This window comes from Mustelus asterias, chromosome 19 (genome assembly GCF_964213995.1).
Source record: "Mustelus asterias chromosome 19, sMusAst1.hap1.1, whole genome shotgun sequence".
In the NCBI taxonomy this organism is placed as follows: Eukaryota; Metazoa; Chordata; class Chondrichthyes; order Carcharhiniformes; family Triakidae; genus Mustelus; species Mustelus asterias.
This window is the reverse complement of record NC_135819.1, coordinates 9311047-9334281: the sequence shown is the minus strand read 5'-3', so window position 1 is coordinate 9334281 and position 23235 is coordinate 9311047. Positions and strand designations below refer to the sequence as shown.

The window sequence follows — 23235 nt, the reverse complement described above, 5'->3', positions numbered from 1 at the left end:
CCGCACAGGCAGCGTCCCAAAGCCGGGAATCGAACCCGGGTCCCTGGCGCTGTGAGGCAGCAGAGCTAACCACCGTGCCACCCGATAGGAATAGCAGAGAATCCTACCACCTTCCAATTCTGGCCTCTTGTACAGTCTATACTTTCTTCAGCACCCTATCCTACTGCCCCACTCCCCCCACCCCCTGCCATCTTGGGAGCCATGCCGTTGCTGCCCAGACAAAACTTATATAATTTTGCTGCTCCTGAACCTCTCATTTAAAATACTCCTTTAGGCTAACTCTTTAATCAAGGTTTCGGTTTTCTGTTTTTGAATTTCCCGTGGCTTGCCGTAAGCTTTTGTCTGCTTACGTCACCAGTGTTGAGATGTTTTATTACATAAAAGATGCTACATAAATGCAAGTTGCTGGTTGGCTGGTGCAGACGTTCTTTGCTCTTTCCCAGTGCTCTGGTAGCAGAGTTTCCCACAACCAGTGGCTAACGGATTGTTTAACTCTGGACCATCTCCCTCCTCCATGTTTAAGTAATTTGGTGGAATTCTTTGAGAACATTACATGTGCAGTGGACAATGGGGAACCTGTGGATGTGGTGTATCTAGATTTCCAGAAGACATTTGACAAGGTGCCGCGCCAAAGACTGCTACATAAGATAAAGGTGCACATTGTCACGGGTAATATATTAGCATGGATAGAGGATTGGTTAACTAACAGAAAGCAAAGAGTGCGGGTAAATGGGTGTTGGTGATCAGTGACTAGTGATGTGCCTCAGGGATCAGTGTTGGGACCACATTGTTTACGATTTATATCGATGATTTGGAGTTGGGTACCAAGTGTAGTGTGTCAAAATTCGCAGATGACACTAAGATGGGTGGAAGAGCAAAGTGTGCAGAGGACGCTCAAAGTCTGCAAAAGGATATAGATAATCTAATTGAGTGGGCGAGGGTCTGGCAGATGGAGTACAATGTTGGTAAATGTGAGGTCATCCATTTTGGTAGGAATAACAGCAAAATGCACTACTATTTAAATAGTAAAAAATTGCAGCATGCTGCTGTGCAGAGGGACCTGGGTGTCCTTGTGCAGGAATCTCAAGGAGTTGGTTTGCAGGTGCAGCAGGTAATTAAGAAGGCAAATGGAATTTTGTCCTTCATTGCTAGAGGGATGGAGTTTAAAAACAGCGAGATTATGTTGCGGCTGTATAAGGTGCTGGTGAAGCCACACCTGGAGTACCGTGTACAGTTTTGGTCTCCATACTTGAGAAAGAATATACTGGCACTGGAGGGGATGCAGAGGAGATTCACTAGGTTGATTCCGGAGTTGAGAGGGTTGGCTTATGAGCAGAGACTGAGTAGACTGGGGCTACACTCATTGGAATTCAGAAGAATGAGGGAAGATCTTTTGGAAACATATAAGATTATGAAGGGAATAGATAAAATAGAATTAGGGAGGTTGTTTCCACTGGCGGGTGAAACAAGAATTAGGGGGCATGGCCTCAAAATAAGGGGAAGCAGAGTTAGGACTGAGTTGAGGAGGAACTTCTTCACCCAAAAGGTTGTGAATCTGTGGAATTCCCTGCCCAGTGAAGCAGTTGAGGCTACCTCATTGAATGTTTTTAAGGCAAGGATAAGTAATGTTTTGAACGGTAAAGGAATTAAGGGTTATGGTGAGCGGGCGGGTAAGTGGAGCTGAGTCCACGAAAAGATCAGCCATGATCTTATTGAATGGCGGAACAGGCCCGAGGGGCCAGATGGCCTACTCCTGCCCCTAGTTCTTATGTTCGCTTGGCTGAGCTAGGAACTGGCACAGTGATGGGAGAACGCCACAATGCTGGTCAAATCATTTGCCATTCCTTCAAAGGCTATTTCTAAAGGGATACTAGCCCGTCACATCTGTAGATGTACTCTGCTGAGGGAGCCTGTCACAGCTGGATTGGGAAGGGGCTGGTAGAATTGGGCATTGCAGCCATGCTGCTGTTGTCAAACAGGCTGCCAACACTGCGTAGCCTTGCACAGGTGGAGTGATCAGTGGCGCAAAAGGGCCAGAGGTCAACAGGTAGTCACAGAACCTTTTCCCCCGCAACGTGGCAGCACCTGGAATGAGGGGGAAGATGGCCGGAATTCTCCGGCTCTTCACTCCGGCGGGATTCTCTGGTCCCGCCGGCATCGCACCCCTGCCCATGGGTTTGCCGCCGGCAAAGGGTGACGGATTCCCATTGACAACGGCAGGACCAGAGACTCCCACTGCTAGCAAACAACGCACCCCCCCCCCATCAGCAAGAAACACGGCTGGGAGGCTGGAGAATCTCGCCACACAAAACGCCTTTCTCGTAACACTCTCATTAATTTTTAATTGTCACTGAAATTAGCATCAATGAGGTATAATAATTAGCATCTTTCTACCTTCAGAGCTGCCATTCATTTGCTCAGCCATAGTCAGGGCACATTAGTTTAGTGTGTGTTTTTTTTAAGAAATTGTTCCATTCTGCCCAATTTGCCAGGTAGTCCCCACTCTGATCTGTTACTGCTACAAGTGGCGCTACCAAGCTGATTGTCAAACCAGCTGCCCTCTTTCATTGTACTTCCAGGTTGAGCGCATTCTGAAAAGAAAAACTGCTTACCAACCATGAAATTAAATGAGCAACAAGGCACTTCTTCAGATTGATTCTTCCTCACCAGTTTTGCACTGTTCTATTACCACGCTGGCACAGTGGTTAGCACTGCTGCCTCACAGCGTCAGGGACCTGGGTTTGATTCTCGGCTTTGGGTCACTGTCTCCGCGGAGTCCCCGCATGTTTTTTAAAAATCTGATTCAATCCAATCCAAGCCCAATTCGAAGTCTCAACAAGTGAGACATTCCAGATCCAAGCTGACAAGACAGGCTGGCCTCTTCCCGTCCTGGGGTTGATCAACATGATCCATGATAGGGGCAGGCATTGCACCCCCTCCAGTGCTTGATCTGCATGTTCTCCCCGTGTCTGCGTGGGTTTCCTTCGGGTGCTCCGGTTTCCTCCCACAGTCCGAAAGGCGTGCTGGTTAGGGTGCATTGGCCGTGCTAAATTCTCCCTCATTGTAACCCGAACAAACGTGGCAACTGGAGGATTTTCACAGTAACTTCATTGCAATGTTAATGTAAGCCGACTTGTGACACTAATAAATAAACCTTAAACTTTAGCTTTTCGTATAACAAAGTATAAATTCTAATGAAATGTTTTCCTTTAGTAATACAAGTGAAAATGGATTCTGGGTGAATTTTCAAACAAACTTTTCTATGTGGTGAATACTTAGCAAAAACGACAGCTTGCATTTATATAGCACCTTGAATGCATAACATCCCAAGAATTTTCACAGCGGTATCAAATTGGACGTTAAGGCAAAGAAAGGTTTTTAAGATGCATTAATAAAGTTTGCTCAATGAGGTGGGTTTTAAAGGAGAGGGGAGAGAGAAGCAGAATAGTGAGTTGGTCCAATTCTGTGGTGAGTACGTAGCTGGGTTTAGTAAATATCAGTAGACACTGTTTACAAAGCACACTCGGAGATTCATGAATGGATCAAGTGATTCAATGCAACGCAACAACCGATTGCCGTATCAAAATATGATGCAACCGGTGCAATTTAACACTGATCGCCTTGCAGAGAATGACCTTAAAGCAATAATCAATCCCTCGTGCTAATTGTGAACATGGAACCAGCCAGGCTTCCTACTTCTGATTATTAAAGTTTTTAAGTTTAAAGTTCATTTATTAGTCACAAGTAGGCTTACATTAACACTGCAATGAAGTTACTGTGAAAATCCCCGAGTCGCCACACTCTGGCCCCTGTTCGGGTTACACTGAGGGAGAATTTCGTACGGCCAATGCACCGTAACTAGCATATCTTTCGAACTGTGGGAGGAAACCGGAGCACCCGGAGGAAACCCACGCAGACACGGGGAGAATGAGCAGACTCCACACAGACAGTGACCCAAGCTGGGAATCGAACCCGGGTCCCTGGCACTGTGAGGCAGCAGCGCTAACCACCATGCCACCATGCCCGCCCGTGGAGTGATGCCTGGGATAGTGGCTGGAGATCAGACTCAAACTGTTTGTGATGCCCCTTCGCAATCCTGTGCACATCCAATCTCACATATTGGAAAAAATGACCCCCACCGCCCCCCCACCCTGCCAGATGCCAGCGGACAGCCCATACATCTCTGTGCTGTTCAAAGAGGATGCCGAAGTCTGAAACATAAACAGAAACTGCTGGGAAATCTCAGTTGTTTTGTGGAGAGAGAATAGAGCCAGCGTTTCCAGTCTGGATGATGAAGGATCACCCTGACTCGAAATGTTGGAGAAAACTCCAATAGAGTGGTGGCACAGTGGTTAGCACCGCTGTCTCACAGCGTCAGGGACCTGGATTCGATCCCTGGCTTGGGTCATTGTCTATGCGGAGTCTGCACGTTCTCCCCATGTCTGCATGGGTTTTCTCCGGGTGCTCCGGTTTCCTCCCACACTCCAAAAATTTGCAGGCTAAATAGATTGGCCATGTTAAATTGCCCCTTACTGTCCCAAGATGTGCAGGTTAGGTGGATTGGCCATGCTAAATTGCCCCTTATTGTCCCAAGATGTGCTGGTTAGGAGGATTGGCCATGCTAAATTGCCCCTTAGTATCCCAAGATGTGCAGGTTAGGTGGATTGGCCATGCTAAATTGCCCCTTAGTATCCCAAGATGTGCTGGTTAGGTGGATTGGCCATGCTAAATTGCCCTTAGTGTTCAAAGATGTTCAGGTTAGGGTGGATTGGCCATGCTAAATTGCCCTTAGTGTTCAAAGATGTTCAGGTTAGGGTGGATTGGCCATGCTAAATTGCCTCTTAGTGTCAGGGGGACTAGCGAGGGTAAATGCATGGGGATGGGGCCTGGGTGAGATTGTGGTTGGTGCAGACTCAATGGGCCGAATGGCCTCCTTCTACATTGTAGATTCTTTGATTCTATAAAAACTGGGGATGAGTTCAATACGAAAAAAACTGCAGTGTTGAATATTTGAGATCGGTTCTCACGCTGTTTTTTTTCCCCCCCTTCACCCCCACCCCCTCACAGTCTACTGCCAGAATTTTGCACCCAACTTCAAAGAGAGCGAGATGAATGCCATCGCCGCTGACATGTGCACCAATGCCCGCCGGGTGGTCCGCAAGAGCTGGATTCCCAAACTGAAGCTGCTGATGGTGGAAGGAGACGCCTACACTTCCTTCATCTCGGACACTACAGGGGTCAACCTGGACTCCGACATTTTGAATGCAGAGCAGGCCTTCGAGGCTGCAAATCACGAGAGCGAGGCAGGGTCTTCCCTGGAATCTGCTCAGTGACGGAGGCCACCTGGGACCAAGGTGTCAAAACCCAGGGTTCAATCTAGAACCACCCATGAGCAGAACACACACAAATCTGGCATCTTGTGCACACGAATACTGCTTAGAGGTACAGAATCAAACAAAAACCCTATTTATTCTGCATTGATGGGCTTGGAGAAATGTGTACAGGAGGAGCAGCGGCGGGTGGGGAGTACTGAATGTAATGGGTTAGGGATCGCACAGTCCATAGGTGGCCAGGGCACCCCATAGTCAGTTGTGCCAACTGCCCAAAGACTCTGCCTAGATTGAACCCTGAACACTTGCGGCTTAGATTAATCGGCTAGGTTGAGGCAGTCTGTCCAAGATGGAGACTGTTACATTTCTAACTCTCAACTCGGTTCCCTGTCGTTATCCCGGCTCTTCCTCCCTCTCTTGTCTGGTGTCCTGAAGGTGATGCCCACCATTCCGTGTGGCGAGGGATGAAACCTGGAGTTGACACGGGATCCGTGTCTTTTGTGGGAATCCTGGCTGTTTCACTAACTCGACACTACAATAATATTTAATAATAGTCTCATAAGCTACGGTCTTGAAGGGTATTTTATTTGGACCGCTATGTTCACTGCAGCAGTGTTTAACCTTTCGAGGGGTGCAGTGGCAGAGCGCTGCTTACTATAAACAGTGTGTGCTGCTGGATAAGGGCAGATTACACTTATTGAGATTGTTGTTCCAGTTTGTTCCGGGTTTACTGCAATCGCTGGAGCTGGAAGTTTACATTGCGATAATTATTTCACAAACTTTCTCTGTTAAGTGTGTGATTTAATGTTATTAATGCATCTTAATATCTCTCTAACCAAGGGTTCCCAGTCTCTTCCCACTTAACTCCCCTTTTCGCGACACATCCACTAAATTCTTTCCAAATCCTTTTACTGGCCACGTTTGTTCCTCACCCGCCTCTTCAGAGGCAACAATGAATGTAATTAACAAAACAATGAGATCTTCTGGGTGAGACAAAACAAAAGCTCAGGACAACACCCCAGGGTCAGCAAGGGGGACCCCTTCAGGCAGTGGAAATCAGTCCCAGGACTATGGGTACATTATTAATCAGCTTACCTTCAATGTGATGCAATATCTGATGCATTCAGTAGCAAGGGTAGTAGCTCCCACATCAGCATGTACACACATGCACATATACAAACACACACACACACATATATAGACGAGCACATACCCTTATACACACACATACATAGATGTGCGCACACACACTTACATAAATAGACGTGCACGCACACACATACATACGTGCACACTCTTACATACATAGATATGCATGCACTCAGTGGAATTTTCATATTCACAATAATGGAGGATTCCCCTCTCCCAGCAGATACTGACAGCAAACCCAGACCAACAGCCCCAGAGTAAAGATTACACACAATGCAAATACCAAAAAGAAAGGCGATCACTGAAGCAATTTCTTGTTCAAGGCTTCGTCCAATAAATAAGTCCAATGGATAATGGAGAAGCAAATAATTGGATCGTGGAATGATGCAGCACAAGAGGCCATTCAGCCCATCGTGCTGTTTCTAACCCTCTGAAAGAATTATCCAATTAGTCTGACTCCCCCATTCTTTCCCCCCCAGCCTTACAATATTTTCCCTTTCATTTATATAACTTCTGAGTTAAAGTCACTATTTAATCTGCTTCCACCATTCCCTCTGACGGTGCATTCCTGATCACAGTAACTCACTGAGTAAAAACAGTCTCCTCTTCCATCTTGGTTCTTCTATTAACTACCTTCGATCTTCATCCCCTGGCTATTCATCCTCATGTCACTGCCACTTTCTCTCAATCTGATCTATCCAAACCCCTTGTAATTGTGTTCTATTAAACCTCTCCTGTACCTACTTAACTGGAGTGTAGATCGTGGAATGGGAGGGTGTGTGACTGGAGACTAGGTCCCTTGATGAGTTAAATGTTGGCCTTTAACCAATGGGTCCGTTCTAGGCAATCTCAATCTTGTCTCCGTGACCCACAGCACAAAACTGCCCTTGCTTTAGCTCTAGAAGATGGTTGAAGTGGGTAAGTGTTGCCCCAATGCAGGCAAGGTGCTGTGCTGCTGCTAAGACAGAGGTCTGGACTGTATCAAGTGGTACTGTACCCGACCCAAGGTGCTGATGTGGCCTAGTCCATCCCTCACTTTAATCAGAATTAAACTGGCACAAAACAAATGGGTGACGTCTGCTCAGCATAGATTCCCAAAGGCAACAATGTGAAATACAAGACTAGTTACTCAAGATTGGCCACTGCTCAACTCGAGGTAGTGCATCAGTGCAACTCGAAATAAGACACCACGTTATTTTATAGATATATTTTTTGAAAAGCTATCGAAACGGCGATCACTTTCTTTAATTAATAGGGTATCCTGTAGTGTCAACGATAATCATATCCAATCTAGGGAGAGACAGTTAGTGGAAAATTCACACTTTAACAGAGAAATATTATCCTATTGTTCTAGAAAATATTTTGCGTATTTTTAAACGGGGGTCGGGAATAGGTTTGCTACTGAATGTAGAGGAATATCAGTACTCTGGTTTGGCCAGTTTGTGTAAACGGTAAGCGTTTCGGCATCACAGTTATCCAGGTGCCTTGGGCAAGATCCAACACCCTTCTCTAAGTCAATAGTCTCACAACACCAGGATGAAGTCCAACAGGTTTATTTGGTAGCACAAGCTTTCGGAGCGTTGCCCCTTCAAGGGGCAACGCTCCGAAAGCTTGCGCTACCAAATAAACCTGTTGGACCTCAACCTGGCATTGTGAGACTACTTACTGTGCCTATCCCAGTCCAACGCCAGCAACTCCACATCATGACCCTTCTCTTAATTATCGATGGTGATGAATTCTGAGAGAAGATTCACGGTGGAGACCCATTCCGATGTGTATCATCTGGTCTATGCCTGACCTTTCTAACATTATGGACAATGTGTATTTGGAATGTGAATTGTAACGGTGCCAGTTTTGCTCAGTGGTACTGACACCCATATATTAATAGAACGGTACAGAGAAAAGGAAATTGGTGTTTAAAGTGATCACTGAAGATAAGCTCAGAGTTGGTGCAGTCATAGATACTCCGTGGTTGGGGAGGACAGGGAGGGAAACAGAGTTGGAAGAGTTACTTGGTGGAATCTCCCTAGCCTAGTATACGATAGTGAGGGCTGGTTTAGCTCAGTGGGCTGGATGGCTGGTTAGGGATGCAGAACAATGCCAACAGCGTGGGTTCAATTCCCGTACCGGCTGAGATTATTCATGAAGGCCCCCCCTTCTCAACCTTGCCCCTCGCCTGAGTTGTGGTGATCTTCAGATTAAATCACCGCCAGTCAGCTCTCCCCCTCAAAGGGACCTATGGTCATCTGGGGCTATGGCGACTTTACAGTAGTAAGGTAGACCAAGTCTTCCAGTTGGGAATTAGATGCGGAGTCAGGTGAAGGTCCCCAAAACTGTTCAAATAATGAAACAATTGTGGAGATAACGTCCTACCATGTGGAATATCGCTGGTACAAAAAAGTGCCTTGGGTTGTCTATTGCCAATCGCAATCTATCATCTGCACATTCCAAATGGCATTAGCAAGATAATGAAGATGCTGGAATCGGAAACAAAAAACAGAAAATGCTGGAAAATCTCAGCCAGTCTGACGGCATCTGTGGAGAGAGAATAGAGCCAACGTTTCGAGTCTGGATAACTCGAGGGGCAGACAAAGGGTCAAGGCTCTGACAAAGGGTCATCCAGACTCGAAACTTTGTCTCTATTCTCTCTCCACAGACGCTGTTAGACCTGCTGAGATCTTCCAGCATTTTCTGTTTTAGTTCCAAAGGCATTGCTGTTTTAAGTCATAGGGAGGGGTTCCCGAATTGCATTACCCTGCCTCATCCCGCACTACTCCCCGATTCTAAAGACCTATCCGGAATCTATTCCCGGAGCTTTGACTGCCAGTTTGAGAATCCAGTTGAAAAGCAGAGGAATTTGGCATCTATTATGCTACTCAGCGATTGGATCTTTTCAATATTCAAATTTGGGGCGTTTTTAAATTTAGAAAAGGTGTAAAATAACTTACTAACTCCTCTGTGCTATTTTTAAAACCATTCAAGTATTTCCAAAAAGCTTTAAACCCTCCTCGCTACGTCAGCCCAGGTGTATACCCTCTGGCTGTTTGACTATGAGAGGCGTCACTGTTCAGTTTGATGCTGTCCTTGGCCAGCACCCGATGGTGATCAGAAAGAGGTACGTAGCCTCGCCATTAGACCTTCGGAATGGAAGAAATAGGAGGAGGCCATTCGGCCCCTCGAACCTGCTCTACTATTCGTGATTCAACCTTACCTCGTTCCCACTTTTCCTGCCTGATCCCCATATCCCTCAATTTCCAAAGAATCTAAAAACCTATTTATCTCAGGCTTGACTGAATTCCGCGACTGATCACCCCCCAGCCCCCTGGGGTAGAGAGTGCCAAAGATTCACAATCCTCTGAGTGAAGAAATTCCTCCAAATCTCAGCTTTAAATGTTCAACCCCCTTACCCCGAGACAATGCCTCCTAGTTGTAGAATCTTCAGCCAGTGGGAATAACCTCTCCGAAGCTCCTGAGGGTGAAAGTCCATTCTATTCAATCTCCCGACATGGGGCAGCCCTCTCATGCCAGGAACCTTCACTGCACCACCTCCAAGGCAATTATACCCTTTCCCCAGAGAAGGAAAGCAGAACTGTGATCTCCAAGTTCTGCACAATCGCAGCAAGACTTCCTTGCACCCCAGTCCTCTGGCATTTCACGACCAATAGGCCATTTGCCTTCCTGTTGCTTGCTGTACCTCCATGCCGACTATGCGTTGTATGAGGACAGTCAAATGTCTTTCTATTACCTGGAGGTGCGATGCCCAGTTCTGGCACGGAATGTGATGCCAACTCATCCCAAAGAGCTGAAAATAAGAATACAATTGATCGCCACAGCCAACATTCCCTTGGGTGGCACAGTGGGTTAGCACTGCTGCCTCACAGCGCCAGGGACCCAGCTTCAATTCCGACCTCGGGTCACTGTCTGTGTGGAGTTTGCACGTTCTCCCCCGTGTCTGCGTGGGTTTCCTCCGGGTGATCCGGTGTTTCCTCCCACAGTCCAAAGATGTGCGGGTTAGGTTGATTGGCTGTGCCAAATTGACCCTTAGTGTCAAGGAGATTAGCAGGGTAAATGTGTGGGAATAGGGCCTGGGTGGGATTGTGGTCTGTACAGACTCGATGGGCCAAATGGCCTCCTTCTGCACTGTGGGGATTCTATGAACATTAACAGTCCAAAGATGTGCAGGTTAGGTTGATTGGCCATGCTAAAAATTGCCCTTCGTGTCCTGAGATGTGTAGGTTAGAGGGATTAGTGGGTAAATATGTACGGATATGGGGGTAGGGCCTGGGTGGGATTGTGGTCGGTGCAGACTCGATGGGCCGAATGGCCTCTTTCTGCGCTGTAGGGTTTCTATGATGATTCTATGAACTGGTGGCCCTGATTGCAGGGACGAGAAACCCTGACTGGGCAAGATCCACTGGATTTGTATGTTTTCCAGAAATGTGGATCAAATTGGGGGAGTGAACAAAGATTCCAGAACGATTTAATAAAAATGAAGTTTGACGTATTCCGCTATTGCCCGTAGGTCAGGATTTTTAAATCAAACATTTGGGAGTGCACACACTATTATATCACCTACCCCCCTCCAAGCAAACTCCCAGCACAGTAGAATCAAAACTATTATGGTTTAAAGTTTATTTATTAGTGTCACAAGTAGGCTTACATTAACACTGCAATGACATTACTGTGAAAATCCCCTAGTTGACACACACCGGCGCCTGTTCGGGTAACACTGAGGGAGAATTTAGCACGGCCAATGCACCCTAACCAGCATGTCTTTGGACCGTGGGAGGAAACCTGAGCACCCGGAGGAAACCCACGCAGACATGGGGAGAACGTGCAGACTCCACACAGTGACCCCCCCCCCCCAAGCTAGGAATCGAACCCGGGTCCCTGGCACTGTGAGGCAGCTGTGCTAACCAGTGGCTGGGCGGTGTACACTGTCAGTAATTTTAGTTTTCATTCGGACCGTCTCGAGCTGGTTACCTGAAGGCTGAGTGCTGCCGCCTGAGGGGCGTTAATAGTTCAGGGTCACTCTCTGAGGAGCAATGGGTGAGACCCAGGGCTTGCCGACCATTCCGGGTCCAGCTGGAGTCTCCAGGGATTGAAGGTCAATTCTAAGTCAGCACCCAAGAGAAAATGTTTTATTTGTTAATTTGTTAGACAGATACTGGAGATGTGTGAAAAGGCTGTTTGACTGAGAGTCAATAATGATCTAACTGGGTAACAAACACAACAGGGATTGGCCATACAGGGCAGGGATTGCGATGGTCGCCATATTGAGCAACTAACGGGGGCAGGTCCATTTCTTATTTATTTGTTCATGGGATATGGGTGTTGCTGATTAGGTCAGCGTTTATTGCCCATCTCTAATTGCTCTTGAGAAGGTGGTGGTGAGCTGCAATCGCTGCAGTCCCTGAGGTGTAGGTATATCCACAGTGCTGTTAGGGAGGGAGCGCTAGGATTTTGACAGTGAAGGAACGGCTGATATATTTCCAAGTCAGGATGGTGAGTGGCTCGGAGGGGAAGTTTGCAGGTGGTGGTGTTCCCATGTGTCTGCTGCCCTTGATCTCCAAGTTGGCAGAGGTGGACTTGGAGGGTGCTGACGAAGGAGGCTTGCTGCCACTGTGTGTCGGTGGTGGGGGGAGTGAATGTTTGTGGATGTGGTGCCTATCAAACAGACTGCTTTGTCCTGGATGGTGTCGAGCTTCTTGAGTGTTGTTGGAGCCACACCCATCCAGGCAAGTGGGGAGCATTCCATCACACTCCTGACTTGTGCCTTGTAGATGGTGGACAGTTAATCACCACAGGATTCCCAATCTCTGGTCTTAAGTTTGAGTTTTTAAGTTTATTTATTAGTGCCATAGGTAGGCTTTTATTAACACTGCAATGAAGTTACTGTGAAAATCCCCTAGTTGCCACACACTGGCGCCTGTTCAGGTACACAGGGAGAATTTAGCATGGCCAATGTACCTAACCAGCACATCTTTCGGACTGTGGGAGGAAACCGGAGCACCCGGAGGAAACCCAGGTAGTGACAGGGGCAGACTCCGCACAGTGACCCAAGCCGGGAATTGAACCTGGGTCCCTGGTGCTGTGAGGCAGCGGTGCTAACCACTGTGCTGCCCTACCTGCTCTTGTAGCCACAGTATTTCTATGGCTGGTCCAGTTTGGTTTCTGGTAAATGGTAACTGCCAACATGTTGATAGCGGAGGATGAAATGGCCGCTCTCCTGCGCAGGCATGCCGTGAATGTTACACATGACCAGACCTCCAGGCATCTGTCCAGCCAGAGTCGGAAAGATGAATGAGTCAAAGGAGATGCTGAGAAACGGGAGGAGAGCTAGAAATTGTCTGAAAGGGTTTTTTTCCTTACTGCGTGTTTGGCATGAGGGCTGTCCAGGGATATTTTATTCCATCTCTCTCATTACTCCAGCCTCTCCATAAACGTGCGAGTTTCACGGCTTATGATGAACAGTGGGGCCTGGGACGTACAGCTGGAGATGCCATCTCCCAAAGGGCAAAACTGTCTGAATGTAACCGGCTAAAAAGGGACAGCGATTTCCACCACCTCCCCAAGTGAGTGGATGACCCTTACAAACCAAGATCAATCTCGAGCCTGTCCTGAGTGTGTCAAGGCAGCCACAACATCTTAGAATTGCCTTTAATTCCTTTGGGAGAGGATTACACATCAGCCAAGATGCTCTTCAGGGACCTCTGCTGGAAACGAGCGTGTGTGTGAGAGAGAGAATGGAGCCCGCTCCATGAGATCAGGCACTCGTTGCCCACACTCAGTCCTGAAGACTCTCCACTTGGGTATGGTGGTCCATCATCAACAGAATGGGAGGGGCAGAGGAAAAGAGTGCATTGATGTGAAGTGGCCTTCCCGGTTTGGAAGGTGCTGACGAAGGACGCTTGGTGAATTTCTGCAGTACATCTTGTACATGACATTCCCGGCTGCCAGTGTCAGTGGTAGAGGGAGTTGAAGGTGTTGGATGTGGTGCCAATCATCGGGCTGCTTTGCCCTGGATGGTGTCGAGCTTCTTGAGTGTTGTTGGAGCTGCACCCATCCAGGCAAGTGGGGAGCATTCCATCACTTGTGCCTTTGTAGATGGTGGACAGGCTTTGGGGAGTCAGGAGGTGAATTAAACTCTTGAGAGTCTAATTATAGATCCTAAAAGTCTGTTCAGAGGGAGTGTTCATGTAAAATCGTGTCCCAATGACGAAGTCACACCTACTGTCAGAATAACGACTGTGTTTGGATTGTTAAAGGGCTCCACAACTCTGCTGCCTTTCTAGGACCTCACTTTGGCAAACTTCTGAAAGGAGTAGGGTGCACGGTCCAGACAGGGCAGCAAGTGTATGCAAGCAGCAGCAATCTCTGGGTGCCACGCAGCCTGTCGCTTACTTTCCGCTTACCTGCTGCACACGTAAAAATTAATTTTACCGAATGTGGGCGTTGTTGGTTAGACCAGCATTTTTTTAATTGCCTATCCCTAGTTGCCCTTGCGATGTGGTGTGGAATCAGATAGCATCATCATTCTAGGCCTTGTCCCTCTTACATTGCCTCCACTCTGCGCTGTAGGGAGACACATAGTTCCAATCCCACTCAATCCAGTGGAAAGAAAGTTCCTTCTGTTGCCTGTTGATGCATTCGGGTCAAAAGTGCGCTGAGCGTGAGGCTACATTCCAATTCAGAAAATGTCACTGAGGCAGGATTGTGAGGGAGTTACTCAGCGTCTAACCATTGTGTCTCTGCCCAGGAGTGCTCGATGTTGACACTAAAACCAAAAGGATTCGAAATCAGTCAGCTGAGAATAAAATAAGTTTGATTTTAAGAGTATTAGTTGGCAAGGGGAGGGAGAACGATCACACAAATCTGAATTGATAAGTTGAATTACTGCTTTTCACTTTGCTCCCAGCGATCTGGTTCCACTGAAGGTCGCGGAGAGACGTGAGGGATTAACCTCAGACACAACCAAGATGAAGGGTTTCTTACAACTCAAATATGGGAACTCTCGAAGATCAACTAAATATCGATGCTTCAGTGTGTTTACAATGATGTGTACTGCCATTGGAACCAAATTCAGAGCCCTTTATACAAATAATCTATCAGTGTGCAAATGATTACTGAGAATCCCAACTTGGGGGAAACTTGGGCAAGGAATTGTTAACAGTGGGAATGAATGGGAAGCGACTTTAACCTGGGAATGAATAGTTCTGGAATTCTATACAATGCAAGTTGAGGGTCAAGTGATTTCGCTGTGATACTGAGTGAGGGCCATGTTAAATGTGTATTTATTTATAGAAATACTACACCACAGCCTCTTAAACATCTGTCCTCTGGGACCCAGCGCAGTTTAGCTTTCTCTATCCGCCGCAGACCATGTTTTAGATTAGAATATCTCTCGGAGGGCATGGTGCGATGGAGTCAGAATTACTCGGGAGAAGCGAGGAAGAGAAGGTAATTTTTAAAAAATATATCTAGGCTCCAAATAATTGCATAGTAGACTACTTCTCAAAAATAGAAATCATAGCTTTAATACAACTTTTCCAAACGACTAATTTCAGCAGTTCCTCCACTTACAAGTAATGGTTTGAATCCCAGAGTTCTGGGTTTAAGAGTACGGTGACTTGCTGAGCACGAGATTCGAGAACTGAAGCGGGGGGGGAAGAGATGCGTTAGACAGCTTTGCCACTTAGTTTTGGTCAGACAGTAATATCTCACCTCCCTCTGTCATCGAAAGCTTCTCTCTCAGCTGCTAAGGGGTGTACTTGATGACTGCACTTTTATCTGTAATCTGAGGAAAGGATTTTTTTTTTAGCTTAAAAAAAGTAATTTAAAAAAAAGCATTTTTAGGGTAATGTGTATATATAGTTCTTATTTTGGCTTTACTATTGTCAATTGTAATTTAGTTTAAAGAGGGGGCAGGGAGGGGAAGTTCGTTATACAAGTCCAGACTCATTGCTGATGGCTTGTTGTTGCTAATGCCTTACATGTATATCAGTGTCATCTGTCTGTAGTTCGTGCACTCAGCATTTTTAATATCAGCAGTTTTGTACAAAATACTTGTGCATAAATGTTTTTCCAGCTACTGCTTATATTGATCAATACTTGTAAAGTTTATGTTACCACATAGCCTGTGACTATTAAAAAGATCAAGTTTTTTTCCTTCCTGTTTAGTTACTTGCTGCTTAAGACTAAAGTAAAGTACTTTAAAGTTTATTTATTAGTGTCGCAAGTAAGGCTTACATTAACGCTGCAATGAAGTTTCTGTGAAATTCCCCTCGTCGCCACACTCCGGCACCTGTTCAGGTCAACGCACCTAAACCAGCACGTCCTACAGACTGTGGGAGGAAATCAGAGCACCCGGAGGAAACCCACGCAGACACGGGGAGAATGTGCAGACGCCACACAGAGTGACCCAAGCCGGGAATCGAACCCGGGTCCCTGGCGCTGTGAGGCAGCAGTGCTAACCCACTGAGCAGCCCACTAGAAACAACAGTGACAGACGTGATACTAAATTAGGAGGTATCGTTGATTGCAAAGAAGGTTATCAAAAATTACAAGGGGGATCTTGATCAGTTAGGGGAGTGGGCCGAGGATTGGCAAATGGGTTTCAATACATTTTGGAAAGTCAAACCAGGGTAGGACTTGTACAGTGAATGGTAGGGCCCGGGGGAGTGTTGGGGAACAGAGGGACCGAGAAGTACAAGTGCATAGTTCATCAAAAGCGGCGCGGCGTCACAGGTAGACAGAGTGGTGAAGGTGGCGTTTAGCGCACTGACCTTCATCAGTCGGGGCATTGAGTACAGGAGTTGGGACGTTGATGTACAGTTGTATAAGTCATTGGTGAGGTCGCTTTCGGAGTATTGTATCCAGTTTTGGTCACCCTGTTACAGGAAAGACATTGATAAACTGGAAAGAGCGCAGAGAGGATTTATGAGGATGTTGCCAGGACTCGTGGGCCTGAGTTATAGGGAGTGGTCGGCCAGGCTAGGGTTTTACTCCTTGGAACGAAGGGGAATGAGGGGGTGACCTTATTGAGGTGGATAAAATCATGAGGGGCATCGATAGGATGAACACGCAGTCTTTTTCCCGGGGAAGGGGAATTGAAAACTAGAGGACGTAGGTTTGGGGGAGAGGGGAAAGATTTAAAAGGGACCCGAGGGGCAACTTCTTCACGCAGAGGGTGGTGCGTGTATGGAATGAGCTGCCGGAGAAAGTAGTTGAGGCGGGTTCAATAGCAACCTTTAAAAGGCATTTGGATAAGTACATGGATGGGGAAGGATTAGGGGGGATTTGGGCCAAACGTGGGCAACTGGGACTAGCTGGGAGGGCAGCATGGACCGGTTGGGCCGAAGGGCCTGTTTCTGTGCTGCATTGCTCTATGAATGAATGAACACTCAAACACAACAGATGACGGTGACTCTGCGCCTGTTATGCATCACATCTGGGGGTGAAATCTGTGCCAATTGGTCTCTATCCGACTTGGGATGGGGGGAGGGGGTTAAGCCAAGTCTGCTATAAATTCTAATGCTTTCCCAGTTTGCTATTCCACAGCAGGTAAAACCCCGACTGAAACAGCAGACAGAAAAATGTCACACGGCCCTGTAAAACATTTGCCCAATTGTATTTACCACAAGTCAAGTTCATATCATTTTTGGCTTTAAAAACTGCAGCATCACAAAGAGCGGGGAGGTCCTCCGCTGTGTGTCCCGTTAGCTGGTCCCGACTAGAGTCTGGGCCCCTTTTCACCACTGCCACCCCCTCCCCTTGCAAACTCAACCCGTCAGTTGCTCTCCCGTGACACTCTGTTTGAGACAATGCGTCAGGTGGCCTTTACTTTTGCAGTAGTATTTTAAGTTTAAAGTGAAAACTGGAAGTGGGCTGCTAAGGAGGCTGGGAAGGGTTTTTTTAAGCGCGTGAAGTATAAAAGGCAGGCTGCAGTATACAGCGGGCAGCGTCGGGAGTGGGCAGTGGAGTGAGTGGGAAGCAGAGTGTGAGCTATAAGGCTTTGGCTCACAGGGCTTAGGCAGAAAGGGCGAGCAGGGGTGAGTTTAATTCATTTTTGCTGTTTCTACCTGGTACTGGCAAGGTATCTAGAGGGGATGGGTGTGCAGGCAGTGCTATGTTCCTCTTGCACTATGTTTGAGGTGAGGGACGACGACAGTGTCCCTGCTGATTACACCTGTGGGAAGTGCACCCATCTGCAGCTCCTCCAAAACCATGTTAGGGAACTGGAGCTGGAGTTGGATGAACTTAGGATCATTAAAACTGACAAAGCCCCAGGGCCTGATGGCATCTATCCTCGACTGCTCAGGGAGACGAGAGGTGAAATTGCTGGGCCTCTGACTGAAATCTTTGTCGCTTCTTTGGACACGGGTGAGGTCCCTGAGGATTGGAGGATAGCGAATGTGGTCCCGTTGTTTAAGAAGGGTAGCAGGGATAACCCAGGAAATTATAGGCCGGTGAGCTTGACGTCCGTGGTAGGGAAGTTGTTGGAGAGGATTCTTAGAGACAGGATGTATGTGCATTTAGAACGGAACAATCTCATTAGTGACAGACAGCATGGTTTTGTAAGAGGGAGGTCGTGCCTTACAAATTTGGTGGAGTTTTTTGAGGAAGTGACAAAAACGGTTGATGAAGGAAGGGCCGTGGATGTCGTCTATATGGATTTCAGTAAGGCATTTGACAAAGTCCCACATGGCAGGTTGGTTAAGAAGGTTAAGGCTCATGGGATACAAGGAGAAGTGGCTCGATGGGTGGAGAACTGGCTTGGCCATAGGAGACAGAGGGTAGTGGTCGAAGGGTCTTTTTCCGGCTGGAGGTCTGTGACCAGTGGTGTTCCGCAGGGCTCTGTACTGGGACCTCTGCTATTTGTGATATATATAAATGATTTGGAAGAAGGTGTAACTGGTGTAATCAGCAAGTTTGCGGATGACACAAAGATGGCTGGAATTGCGGATAGCGAAGAGCATTGTCGGGCAATACAGCAGGATATAGATAGGCTGGAAAATTGGGCGGAGAGGTGGCAGATGGAATTTAATCCGGATAAATACGAAGTGATGCATTTTGGAAGAAATAATGTAGGGAGGAGTTATACAATAAATGGCAGAGTCATCAGGAGTATAGAAACACAGAGGGACCTAGGTGTGCAAGTCCACAAATCCTTGAAGGTGGCAACACAGGTGGAGAAGGTGGTGAAGAAGGCATATGGTATGCTTGCCTTTATAGGACGGGGTATAGAGTATAAAAGCTGGAGTCTGATGATGCAGCTGTATAGAACGCTGGTTAGGCCGCATTTGGAGTACTGCGTCCAGTTCTGGTCGCCGCACTACCAGAAGGACGTGGAGGCATTGGAGAGAGTGCAGAGAAGGTTTACCAGGATGTTGCCTGGTATGGAGGGTCTTAGCTATGAGGAGAGATTGGGTTGACTGGGGTTGTTCTCCTTGGAAAGACGGAGAATGAGGGGAGATCTAATAGAGGTATACAAGATTATGAAGGGTATAGATAGGGTGAACAGTGGGAAGCTTTTTCCCAGGTCGGAGGTGACGATCACGAGGGGTCACGGGCTCAAGCTGAGAGGGGCGAAGTATGACTCAGACATCAGAGGGACGTTTTTTACACAGAGGGTGGTGGGGGCCTGGAATGCGCTGCCAAGTAGGGTGGTGGAGGCAGGCACGCTGACATCGTTTAAGACTTACCTGGATAGTCACATGAGCAGCCTGGGAATGGAGGGATACAAACGATTGGTCTAGTTGGACCAAGGAGCGGCACAGGCTTGGAGGGCCGAAGGGCCTGTTTCTTGTGCTGTACTGTTCTTTGTTCTTTATTAGGGACGCAGAGGTGGCCATAGACAGAAGCTTTAGAGATACAGTTACTCCGAGGAATGAAAACAGATGGGTGACGGTGAGAGGGGCTGGGAGGAAGCAGTCCGTGCAGGGATCCCCGGTGGTCGTTCCCCTTAGCAACAAGTATTCCGCTTTGGATACGGTTGAGGGGGATGACATACCAGTGGTGAGCCGCAGTGAGAGGATCTCCAGCACTGTGTCTGTCTCTGTGGCTCGGGAGGGTAAGGGGCAGAGCGGGAGGGCAATAGTTATTGGGGACTCGTTAGTTAGAGGGATAGATAGGAGGTTCTGTGGCAGCAAAAGAGACTCACGGATGGTATGTTGCCTACCGGATGCCAAGGTCCGTGACGTCTCAGACCGTGTTTTCCGGATTCTGAAGGGGGAGGGGAAACAGTCACAAGTCGTGGTACACATTGGTACCAATGACATAGGTAAGAGAAGGGACGGGGATTTAAAGCAGGAATTTCTGGAGCTGGGCTGGAAGCTGAGAGCCAAGACAAAACATGTGGTCATCTCTGGTACGTTGCTGGTGCCACGTGATAGCGAGTTGAGGAACAGGGAGAGAGTGCAGTTAAACATGTGGTTGCAGGGATGGTGTAGGAGGGAGGGTTTCAGATACGTGGATAATTGGAACAGATTCTGGGGAAGGTGGGACCTGTACAAACAGGACGGGGTGCACCTGAACCAGAGGGGCACCAATATCCTAGGAGGGAAATTTGTTACGGCTCTTCAGGGGGGTTTAAACTAATTTGTCAGGGGAGTGGGAAAAGGAGTTGTAGTCCAGAAGTCAGTGAGGGTGGTGAGGTATTGGGGAAGGTATCAGGGTCAAGGGTGGGTACTGGTAGACAGGAAGGTGGGTTGAAGTGTGTCTACTTCAATGCAAGGAGCATCCGGAACAAGGTAGATGAACTTGGGGCATGGATTGGTACTTGGGACTACGATGTTGTGGCCATTACGGAGACGTGGGTAGAACAAGGACAGGAATGGTTTTTGGACGTCCCGGGGTATAGATGTTTCACTAAGTGTAGGGAAGCTGATAAAAGAGGTGGAGGAGTGGCATTGTTAATCAAGGATAGTTTAACGGCTGCGGAAAGGCACTTCGAGGGGGATCTGCACACTGAGGTAATATGGGCTGAGGTTAGAAATAGGAAAGGAGCGGTCACGTTGTTAGGAGTTTACTGTGGCCCCCAAATAGTAATAGAGATGTGGAGGAAGAAATTGCTAAGCAGATTATGGATATGTGTGGGGGTCACAGGGTAGTTGTCATGGGGGACTTTAACTTTCCAAATATTGATTGGAACCTTTGTAGGTCAAATAGTTCGGATGGGGCAGTTTTTGTGCAGTGTGTGCAGGAGGGTTTCCTGACACAATATGTGGATAGGCCGACAAGAGGTGAGGCCACATTGGATTTGGTACTGGGAAATGAACCGGGCCAAGTGTTAGATTTGGTTGTGGGAGAGCACTTTGGAGATAGTGACCACAATTCGGTGTCGTTTGTTATTGCAATGGAGAGGGATAAGGCCGTACGGCAGGGCAAGGTTTACAATTGGGGGAGAGGTAATTATGATGCGATTAGGCAAGAATTAGGGGGCATAAGTTGGAAACAGAAACTGTCAGAGAAAGGAACTAATGAAAAGTGGAACTTTTTCAAGGAACAAATACTGGATGTCCTTGACAGGTATGTCCCTGTCAGGCAGGGAGGAAATGGCCGAGTGAGGGAACCATGGTTCATGAAAGAGGTGGAATGTCTTGTGAAAAGGAAGAGGGAAGCTTATGAAGGGATGAGGAAACAAGGTTCAGATGGCTCGATTGAGGGTTACAAGTTAGCAAGGAATGAGCTGAAAAAGGGGCTTAGGAGAGCTAGGAGGGGACACGAGAAGTCCTTGGCGAGTTGGATCAAGGAAAACCCCAAGGCTTTTTACTCTTATGTGAGGAATAAAAGAATGACCAGGGTGAGGTTAGGGCCGGTCAAGGATAGTAGTGGGAACTTGTGTATGGAGTCAGTAGAGATAGGCGAGGTGATGAATGAATACTTTTCTTCAGTGTTCACCAAGGAGAGGGGCCATGTTTTTGAGGAAGAGAAGGTGTTACAGGCTAATAGGCTGGAGGAAATAGATGTTCGGAGGGAGGATGTCCTGGCAGTTTTGAATAAACTGAAGGTCGATAAGTCCCCTGGGCCTGATGAAATGTATCCTAGGATTCTTTGGGAGGCAAGGGATGAGATTGCAGAGCCTTTGGCTTTGATCTTTGGGTCCTCGCTGTCCACGGGGATGGTGCCAGAGGACTGGAGAATGGCGAATGTTGTTCCTCTGTTTAAGAAAGGGAATAGAAATGACCCTGGTAATTATAGACCGGTTAGTCTTACTTCGGTGGTTGGTAAATTGATGGAAAAGGTCCTTAGAGATGGGATTTACGACCATTTAGAAAGATGTGGATTAATCCGGGATAGTCAGCACGGATTCGTGAAGGGCAAGTCGTGCCTCACAAATTTGATAGAATTTTTTGAGGAGGTAACTAAGTGTGTTGATGAAGGTAGGGCAGTTGATGTCATATACATGGATTTTAGTAAGGCGTTTGATAAGGTCCCCCATGGTCGGCTTATGATGAAAGTGAGGAGGTGTGGGATAGAGGGAAAGTTGGCCGATTGGATAGGTAACTGGCTGTCTGATCGAAATGATGTGGAGATGCCGGCGTTGGACTGGGGTAAGCACAGTAAGAAGTCTCACAACACCAGGTTAAAGTCCAACAGGTTTATTTGGTAGCAAATACCATAAGCTTTCGGAGCAATGCTCCTTCGTCAGATGGAGTGGTCTCTGTTCTCAAACAGGGCACAGACACACAGGGCTGTGTCTGTGCCCTGTTTGAGAACAGAGACCACTCCATCTGACGAAGGAGCATTGCTCCGAAAGCTTATGGTATTTGCTACCAAATAAACCTGTTGGACTTTAACCTGGTGTTGTGAGACTTCTTACTGTGTCTGATCGAAGACAGAGGGTGGTGGTGGATGGAAAATTTTCGGATTGGAGGCAGGTTGCTAGCGGAGTGCCGCAGGGATCAGTGCTTGGTCCTCTGCTCTGTGATTTTTATTAATGACTTAGAGGAGGGGGCTGAAGGGTGGATCAGTAAATTTGCTAATGACACCAAGATTGGTGGAGTAGTGGATGAGGTGGAGGGCTGTTGTAGGCTGCAAAGAGACATAGATAGGATGCAAAGCTGGGCTGAAAAATGGCAAATGGAGTTTAACCCTGATAAATGTGAGGTGATTCATTTTGGTAGGACTAATTTAAATGTGGATTACAGGGTCAAAGGTAGGGTTCTGAAGACTGTGGAAGAACAGAGAGATCTTGGGGTTCATATCCACAGATCTCTAAAGGTTGCCATTCAAGTGGATAGAGCTGTGAAGAAGGCCTATAGTGTGTTAGCTTTTATTAACAGGGGGTTGGAGTTTAAGAGCCGTGGGGTTATGCTGCAACTGTACAGGACCTTGGTGGGACCACATTTGGAATATTGTGTGCAGTTCTGGTCACCTCACTATAAGAAGGATGTGGAAGCGCTGGAAAGAGTGCAGAGGAGATTTACCAGGATGCTGGAGGGTAGGTCTTATGAGGAAAGGTTGAGGGAGCTCGGGCTGTTCTCTCTGGAGCGGAGGAGGCTGAGGGGAGACTTAATAGAGGTTTATAAAATGATGAAGGGGATAGATAGAGTGAACGTTCAAAGACTATTTCCTCGGGTGGATGGAGCTATTACAAGGGGGCATAACTATAGGGTTCGTGGTGGGAGATACAGGAAGGATATCAGAGGTAGGTTCTTTACGCAGAGAGTGGTTGGGGTGTGGAATGGACTGCCTGCAGTGATAGTGGAGTCAGACACTTTAGGAACATTTAAGCGGTTATTGGATAGGCACA

General features: G+C 47.4%; 1 protein-coding gene across 3 annotated transcripts in view; it reads left to right on the top strand.

Annotated features, from left to right (window-relative positions):
* The window catches only part of nacc1b (nucleus accumbens associated 1, BEN and BTB (POZ) domain containing b), a 29795-nt gene extending 13355 nt beyond the window's left edge, over nt 1-16440 (top strand). For 2 of the 3 annotated variants that reach the window (XM_078235016.1, XM_078235017.1), the window contains exon 6: nt 5068-8970. In XM_078235016.1, coding sequence (XP_078091142.1) covers nt 5068-5333 — 266 coding nt within the window. In that variant the 3' untranslated portion in view covers nt 5334-8970. Of the gene's footprint in view, nt 1-5067; nt 8971-14397 lie in introns of those variants that run through there. The other variant, XR_013500136.1, reaches the window with a different exon arrangement.
* The last annotated feature ends 6795 nt before the right edge of the window (nt 16441-23235 follow it).